General features: G+C 37.8%; 1 protein-coding gene across 1 annotated transcript; it reads right to left on the bottom strand.

The window, feature by feature from the left end:
* Nucleotides 1-504: 504 nt before the first annotated feature.
* On the bottom strand, nt 505-8,337 carry pfdn4 (prefoldin subunit 4). Its single transcript, XM_049581451.1, has 4 exons — nt 8,249-8,337; nt 6,064-6,171; nt 4,921-5,061; nt 505-1,174 (listed from the first exon to the last, which is right to left on the bottom strand). Exons 1-4 carry the CDS (start codon nt 8,273-8,275, stop codon nt 1,043-1,045), a joined length of 408 nt encoding a protein of 135 aa, XP_049437408.1. The 5' UTR covers nt 8,276-8,337; the 3' UTR covers nt 505-1,042.
* Nucleotides 8,338-9,220: the final 883 nt, after the last annotated feature.

The following is a 9,220-nucleotide window of genomic DNA, read 5'->3' on the forward strand; positions in this document are numbered from 1 at the left end:
AAACCAAAAGTACAGACAGGGTATTTATAATTCTTAAAGTCACAGGAAGATATCTGTGATTATACCTGTGTGGGAGATGAGTCTCAGAGTTTGTTTGAATGTCAGAAGCTTCATGACTTACAGAGAAAGGTATTGGTCAAAGTATTATTTATCCATCTATGTTTAAATTAATTTTGTTATTACAATCAGATTAGCCCAAAGTCATCTGTAAACTAGGTGCTTTTTTTTTGAGGAATGTCCTTCCTTTGTTTAAGTAACATTGGTTGTACTTCAGCCACGCCGTGTGCCACTGTTTCGTTATTGTATGTTTGTACTCCATACCATGTGATACAGTCGTGGGTCAAATAAATGAAACAAATAGAAATACAAAAAGAAAATTGACATGACAGTTTAAGAAGAAAGAGCTCAGTTTGTCACTTCATTTGGATTGAAGATTCATTGGCTCAGAGTTTTTCAGTTTGTCATTTCATGTAGTTTGTAAAGGACAACAAATGTGTAAATCAGTAACAGAAGGAACCAATTTAATCAACTTGATCTGATGTTGCAAGGAACAGCGCAAAATTCGGAGTAAAGGTCAGGCAGATTTCAGTCATTGATGCAGAGACAGTACACAGATGTGTCAGAGACATTTCATTAATTCCGTCCTAGCTGAAGTTTGTCAAACACAAAGTGAGTTTACAGTGTAACAGGATGATGAAGTTAAAATTCTACACAGCTGTTCTGTTTCTCAGTTTTACTTTAGTTTGATCAACAGAGTAAAAAAACATGAGCATTAAATACAGGACCAACTAAAATACATTAGAAGTTATGTGCATTTATTTAATCTCCAAATCTTTACGTTTGTTGTCCTTGTGAATTTGTTTACCGAAGCTAAACTGAAGAATCAACATCTGTGTAAACAAAAGCCAGAAGCTAGAAATCTAAGACGTTCATGCCGAGTCCCGCTTGAAGATTTTTTTTTGGCAAACGCTCTGTGGATCTGATACGAGAGCTGCATGAAACAAGTCCGTGTTGGGGCGGCTGTCAATGTCCATTTCACAGCTCAGCTTTCATCTGCCTCCAGGTTAATGTTGTTACCAAACTTGGCATAGAGCTGGACCTTCAGATCGCTCAATACTTGCTGTATCGCTGACACTCGCTCCTCAAGGCCTTTGACCTCCTGCTCCAGTGTTTCCTGATTACAGAACATAAACGCCAATTACACGACAACCACTACATTTTCCCCACAAGATGCAGGCAACTATGGAGGACGAAAAATGACAGAAGTATATATAAATAAATACAAAAAAAAAAAAAAAATTAAATAAATACAGGGTTAAATAAATAAAAGAATAAACACACAGACACATAAATAAATACAAATAAATAAAAGTAAGATCTCTTACTCATTAACATGCAAACACAGAAATACAGAAATAAATAAATGTGGTTGTACAAAAAAAATGCAGAAATAAATTAGAGACATTTATGTCCCATTTAACTATCAACTGTTTATTAATTCATGTATTTATTTCTATATTTATGTCAAATTTTTTCTTTAATTTATGCACTTTACTTCAGCATTTATTTCTGTATGTATTTCAAAATTTACTTATTTCATTTATTTATTTCCACATGCATATTTATTCATGTATTTATCCTTGCATTCATTTATTTATTTCTGTATTGTTCTTTTTCTAATTTAAGCCTGTATATTTTTATTAATTTATTTATTTCCTTACTCTTTTTCCCCCTGTATTTATTTTTCATTCCTGTGTTTATTTAAACATTTATTTATTTATTAATACTTGAGTCATTTTTCATCCTCCCTAAGCGTCATTGGGTTTAAAGTATTTTCATAAATGGGCTTTAATAAATTACCCCTTCTATAGTTGACTCAATATTCCCAAGGCAGGAGGAGAAAATGTGATGAGCAAAGAAAAAAAACCTTAAAATTACTCTGTATATAAATGTGCACTAAATCATCATTTGTCATTCAATGTGTGTGGCAGACGGCTACACATCAATCACTACAGGCCTGTGTAGTGTGCTTTGTTGTGTGATGAAGCGGCAGCAGATACAAGGACAAACAGAAAGTGACAGAGGGGAGGACAAGTTCTGATATGAAGGTCAGTGCCTTCCCTCTCTATAGTTCAAGAGCTATGAAGCACTGGTGCAGCCCAGATCGTCTCCTACAGGTGCAGCACAGAGGATCTCGAGCACCCCAAACTGCTTTGGACTGTTTCTCACGAGTCTTGTTGTCGTCAGTGCTAAAATAAGTTGCATTTGTGACATACAAGATGATATAAGATACACTTCATTGTCCCCAAGGGCTAACTCTGCTTGGGCAGTGGTAAGAGATATAGGCCAGATTTGAGCTTGATCAGCCATGACAGGCGACATGTCAGTTTCAGATATAGCAAATCATGTGCCGATCAAATTAACATGCATACGCCGCACAACGTTTCACCTTGTGCGCAGAGCGGCACAGACAGTGACTAACTTTTGTCACAGCTGCAGCAACCTGTTCTCATTCTCAGGTCGGCAAAGACCAACACTTTATTATGCCGCCTTGTTAGCGACTTTTCAGCTCCTTGCGTGACTTGTGACAAATTTAGCGACATGTTCAGACCTAAAGGGAAGAATCTGTAATTCACTCCCATGCATGCTGCTCAAAGTTATCACAGTGACCGGCTTTTCTGCCGGCAGCACAGGGTCTCTCCTCTTGTCTTGCGCCGTGCACACAGTGTGGGGCAGGCAGGAGGACAGGAGACAGAGGGAGCTAATATAGCCTTCTGTACACAGTTACTTAAATTCTTGTAGATGTTGACTCATAAATAGCTTTGTGCAAATAAACAGATGCAGTTAGATTATAAATAGTTGACACTATAAAAGGCTTAGGGTGTTTTCACATACAGTATAGTCCTTCTTAAAAGCTGACCAACAGAAAAGTTCTTTTTGTGTTCACGTTGTCAGTTCATTTGAAAGAGGACTCAGTTCTCTTTCTGGTCAACTTCAGCTCTGATGGAGCCTCAGTCCTCTTCCTGTTCACACTATAGCCTACATAGTTTGGGCTTTGCTTTGACATGGCACTGCAGTGTGGTTATGAAGCCCCTCGCTTCCAGATGAACTTAAAATTGAGACAGAGTACAGAGTAGAGAATAATATTAATATTTTCTGTGATTCCTCTTCTCTGATATGTTAATAATTCATTTGAGCATATGCAGATTTGCTGCACATGTTCTCTTTTGGGAAAGTAAAACATGTAAGACAAAGTGGGAAGTACTGCAATTCATCTTCTGCAGGATTTTATTTGTGCAAAAAGCTCTTTCCAGTAATGTGGAGCACTTTTTATTTTGAGTCTAAGTGCGAGTGAGAGATGGTCCTGTATCCTGGTGCAGCCGTGAAGAACACAGTCAGTGTTTTTTATTGTTTTAATTGATTTTTCCATTGAAGAAAAGTTACAAAACTGTTTGTGTATGCCGTCAGCTCTAGTTCTTACAAAGAGAGAAAATCGGAATCGGCAGGTCAGGCTTAAATAAAACTGCCAAAAAACTGCTATCAGTGCATCTCAAGGAAAAGAGCTACACACATCTGCAATCAACTTAAATCAGCACATGTATTGATCTGTATATGAAATATAAAAATATGTGATTCAAGCTATTAAGATGAAAAACACTATATGTAAAATACTTTCTGATTTAAAATGTATTAAGTGATTTTAACTTTGATTTCCAGCTGCATCACAAATAAATGCTGTTTGTCAAATTTACAGATTATTCTTTGTGTACTTGTGATTTGCAGCAGCTCAGCAGTACAGTCAGTCTAATAGAACAGGCATTGAAGAGTGTCTGTCCAGGCACTACAAGTAATTATCGACATCACTGCGACCACATTTGTCAAACCATGTGCTCAGTGAGATAGACTGGATAGGTTTTTGAGTGTTGTGTGGATCTTTACTAAGTTATTTCCACCTCAGTACACATCAGAATGTCTTTTGGACCACTACGACAGCTCTCTCCATGAAAGTACAAGAAGGAGAGTGCAGCAGAGATCAATTAATATGGTGCGTGAACGGATGCGTGAAGCATGTGAAAACTTTTACTTCCGAACCCTTTGATTTGCAATGGAGAACCATTTTTTTATTTTAAAAACAGCACGTGATGGGGACAAAACCCTTGATAACACGTAAGGCTTCACTCACACTGAATCATGAATTAGTACATCCCAGACCATATTATAATCTCTTAATCAGCAGCTACTCATTCACCTAAAACGCCGTCCAATAGGACAATCATAGAGGCATTCATAAATGTAAATTCCTTTTTTGGAGAGAAGGCGTTCAGAGGACAGTCTGACATATGTTTCACTGACACTATCAACAGTTTACAGGTTTTATTTTGCTTAGAGGCAAAAAGTTGTGCAAAATAAACACCTTTTAACTTCATATAAATTAGTTTTTTATTTAAAACACAACTGGGTCATGAAAATACCATTCTTTATATTTTAATTGAGCACAGGTTATTATTAAAATAAAATGTATTTTAGCATGTTTATCATGATGCCTTCCTTTGTTCTCTTTTGCTTTGATGGATCATGATGTAATTTTGTGTCAAAGCAATTAGATAAAAATGATCATGAGCAACAGAATGATGGGACAGAAAACAGTTCTTGATCTGACATTTTGTTGTCTTAAATACGATGAGAGTACGTTTTTTATTTTTAAGACCACACTAAGGAATAGTGAGTGAGAGAGCTGATTTTAGTGTTGCTGTATTTACTGGAATTTCTCTAGAAGCAAACTCCTCATCAAATGACTTTCTAAATCTTTCATAATATGCTAAATTCTCCTCCGCACTCCTTAAACTTGATGACTTTGGCTTAATGGGGCTCTTTAACTGGTGATTACTGAAGAGTGTGAAAGGGTATTAAGAAACTTACCTTGGCAGCCTCCAGCATCTCTTGTGTTTCGTCCTGGGTGTGACTGACAAAGACGTCGCCAATTTGATAGGGGATCAATAGAGTGTCATCGTCTAACATCATTAGGTCGTCGCCGGCATCCTGTAGGTTCTGCAGAGATTTCTGCAGGGAGACATTAGAGGACCATTACAGAGTCTCGATTAGGGCTGTTAACAAATTAGGATTAACAATTCAGCAGCTACGCTGCCCTTCAGACCACACTTTACTGTAACCTGTTTGAACAAATTAAAGTTCAGTGTAATCAGTGACTGTCGGTGAAACGATACGGCCATTTTCAAAGGCTGCAATTTGTGGTTCTGATGAGCTGTACCATGTTAATCTAAGAGGTGTTGACTAGGTAGAGTAGTCTCTGTAAACAGATGTCTGCGTCTGAATTCACTATCTGTAAGCAACAGGACAAGAATGTGGTATTCTGGTTTCTGTTTGTAGTCTGAGTAACACTAACCTATCATGTTTGAGCGGCTTTGGTTGCATGCAGGTAAACAGTCTGTGTGGAGTACAATAGAGACGGAATCTGCAGTCACGTGCAAACATGTTGTTTATATATTGTCTCAGACCAATAGCCCATGGGTTCCAAAATTGCTAATCAGACTGTAAACAATGAGTAGGACACAGAGGGGGAAGTCTTTGCCGTATCCAGATATCCGCTGGGTACACCAGGACACCCAAAACATTTGCTGTTGTCCCAAAGGCTAAACAGTCGACAGGCTGATAGTCGATGGGTGCTGAGATTGAAGGTGGAATAACTATTGGAAACACCTCTCCGTATAGTATACAGCATCAACTTCAACAGCAGAGCAAACTGCAGTCTCCAAAATGGTCGTTAAGTTTAATCAACACCTTCTTAAAATAGTTCAACATATTTCAATTCTCATGAAAACAAGACTGTTGCAATAGACACCATTCATTTTCATCAACTTGCAATTGAGTGATGTACACTATCTTAAGTTAGTCAGCTAAGAGACACAATATCAGGTCTGAACATGATTTTATTATTCCCAAATCCTGTGATTATCCAAAATATTTCAGAATAAGATTTCCGTAAACATAGCTGAACACACAGTGAACCCTCCGTGTGTGATATTCACAACACTCAGTGCTTACTTTCTTTGCCTCTATTTCATTTTTCAGCTCCGTCATCCGACTCGTGTTCCTGGCGAATTTATTGATCTTCTGTTGGTCTTCAAAAGTGACGTTGACATCTTCAACTGCCTGCAAACAAGAGGACATGAGTTAAAGCTGTGGTTAGTTGCATCCCAGCACTGACCCTACTGTACTTGAATGAACATGACTATTTCCATTTTCTGCTACTTGATACTTCTACTCTACTACAGTTTAGAGAGAAAGCTTTTGGCTCCACTACATTTATTTGACATCTTCAGTTACTTTATTAATGACAAAATATAATCAACATAGAAATTATGATGCCATCTTAGAAGATAAAAGGAGACATTCACAAGGTAGCAGTGTATTAAGTAGTTGAAGGGTAGCTGGTATTTTTCCAACCTGGACTTTTTTTAAACCACGTTTTTTTAATACTAGTGTAGTGCTGAGCAAGAGGGCTGCAGCTGACAACAGCCAAACAGACTGCAATGTAACCACTCAGGGGACTGTTTGCACCAGCTCAGATTTTTATTTCAAGTGCCAAACAGCATTATGTAAAGGGTTCTTACAGAGATAGACATTTTGTTAAGGAGGAAGATCCTTTTTTGGACAGAGACAGCCTGACACTGCTCTTGTCAAAGCCACAGTAATTTTATCAGCATAAATCGGATCATTCATTCCAAGCTGACAGAAACAAAATAAAACTCACAAAAGCTACTGTGGTTCATCTTTTCACTGTTCTTACAATCACAGACTGTGGTTTGGTTGAAATAAAACCTTAATTTACAGAGTTAGATGGGAAAATATTAGGGGTGGGGGGAAATGGTACATCATAGTATCACAAACAGTTCAGTTTGTCAGGTGTATGCAGCATTTATGACAGGCTTTATGATGGTGTTGGTCAGTGTGTCTGCTTTGCATCACATTTACTGCAATAAAAAATGACTTAAGTCAGATGAACAGACTGAAAACTTTATCTTATGAGGTAAAACTGATGTTGCTTTGGGAAAATAATTTGCAGTTGTGGAAAAAAGGTAATAAATCCCAATATATTGTATTGCAATACATTTAATATCGCATTGTATTGTATTGTGATATTGTATTGTGTGTCCTCCGGTGATTCCCACCCTGAGAAAATATGCTGACTCTATACACCCCTTAAATTGCAGTTGATTTAAATGGAGTCTGGTGGGTTTGCAGATAACAATTTTGGCGCTGTTTACTGTTTAACAAAAATAATCTTACAGTTTTACTCTGTAGTGGTCCTTTCCATGAAGTTGTCAGACATTTAACATAATAATCATGTCAGTGGCAAAAACACTGAAGGTGTACCGAAGCCCTGAGTGGGAACATTGGAGCCTGTGTCCTCAGTATTGGAGAAGATCCAAAAATTGTTGTTCCCATTTGTCAATTAGACACAAGAACTTGGGAAAATATGATCCTGGTTTACCATTTGAAGTGAACCACACCTTTACTGGCTAAACAAAGCAAAGTGATGTAGTTACACTTATGCATCAGTAATTATAATTCAGCAATAATACACTCTTCTGTAATAGGCATTCTGCATCATAAGAACTTTATACTTTAGATATTGTAGCTACGTTTTGTTGCTAATAATTTGTTCTTTTAAATTAATATTTTAACGCATATCTTTTGCTTGTAAAAAAAAAATCTACATCATGACACTGTTACCTTTGCTTAAATAAAATATCTGACAACTTATAGCACCACTAGTCAACGTTTCACGGTTAAACCAACTGCTGTTGGCTCACTAGCATTAGCTTAACGTTAGAAATGAATGGTGAAATTAGCCACCGGTGGCTAGCAAGCTAAAGCCGACAGCCTGTGCAGTGTCCTGTCACTGTAGCCGACTATCACAGCCCTCGTTTGGCTGGTTATAATCATCATTATCATAACGTTGGTAAATTCAGGACTCTCGGCTGACAACACAAGATAAATTTAGCCAGTGCGTTAGCTAGCTAGCTAACACTTTACGGTAGCTAACGTATCCTCCCATCGCTGACAGTTGCACGAGGGCACGACTATGCTTTTTAAATACGACTGGCGCCGGCAACTGTGGCTTTTTAACCCCACATACACCTCTACTGTTTATATTTAGATCTACATAATAGACTGAAACTGTCTCTCTAAGACTAAATACAATTTATTTTGATTTAATACTTACTACAGTTCCCTTCATAGTGGCTGCCATCTTGGCTTCCTCGCCTGCACAAAGACGGCGGTGCTCAACAGGACAATATGACTTTACCGCCACCTAGCGGGGAGGACAGCCTGGAGCATGACAATGCGCTTTATTTGCCAGATGATACATGGCATTTGACCTCTTGTTTCTTCCTCTCAGTGTAACATAATATAGACATACAGGTAAAATAAGGACAACAAAGATAAACAAAGGTAAACATAATCATTTGAGTACCATAAACATTTGCCTAGGGGGAATATAGGGGCGTTGACTAGTTGAACTGGTTGTGTCCAGGGTGTGAGTTCAACAGTAAAGATGACATTAAACGCACCATTTTGCCAGCTTTCTTCATTTAACAGCATATTATGGTTGCTCCTTCATCAAACACCTACTTTGAATATTAAAAAGGTGATAAAATGTGGCATCAAACATGTACAGCTAAACACTCACCGAGATCAGACACTAACAATTTCACCATGAGTGAGAATCAGGCTGGTTTGGAATAATTACCATCAATTATCTTGAGAAATGTGCTTACAATATGTCAAACAAGTTATTTTATCAACCGGAACTGCTGTTCTGTAAATATTTCTACAGCAAACAGTACTGCACCCAAGTTCAAATATTTACTGAATAGCCTACATCTGCAGAGCTGGAGCACTATTAATCCAATTTAGCCTCGCTGCTGAAGATAAATGAGGAGTATCACATCAAAGATAGGTCAGCCCTGTTAGGTATTTGCAACCACTCAAGATAAATGATACTGTTTTGACTAAATTGTGACATGCCGTCTCTTCCTACTAGTATTACAATAAATGGGCTTTTTGTAAAGGGCTGTGCCACAGATAAAACTAGCAGGAAACCATGCGTTGGTGCATCATGAAGAGTTTGCTTGAGGTCTCTCAGCTGCAGACCGTGCATGGAGTCAAAAGTGCACAATCCAAACAGGGGAAT

Source organism: Epinephelus fuscoguttatus, linkage group LG7 (assembly GCF_011397635.1).
Source record: "Epinephelus fuscoguttatus linkage group LG7, E.fuscoguttatus.final_Chr_v1".
Lineage (NCBI taxonomy): Eukaryota > Metazoa > Chordata > Actinopteri > Perciformes > Serranidae > Epinephelus > Epinephelus fuscoguttatus.

Bases quoted from the DNA above. Each gene is read 5' to 3' on its own strand.
- pfdn4 (XM_049581451.1), bottom strand. From the start codon at position 8,275: ATGGCAGCCACTATGAAGGGAACTGTA. The intron at 6,172-8,248 runs GTAAGTATTAAA...TCTTGTTTGCAG, and splicing joins CCACTATGAAGGGAACTGTA to GCAGTTGAAGATGTCAACGT. The intron at 1,175-4,920 runs GTAAGTTTCTTA...TTCTGTAATCAG, and splicing joins AGATGCTGGAGGCTGCCAAG to GAAACACTGGAGCAGGAGGT.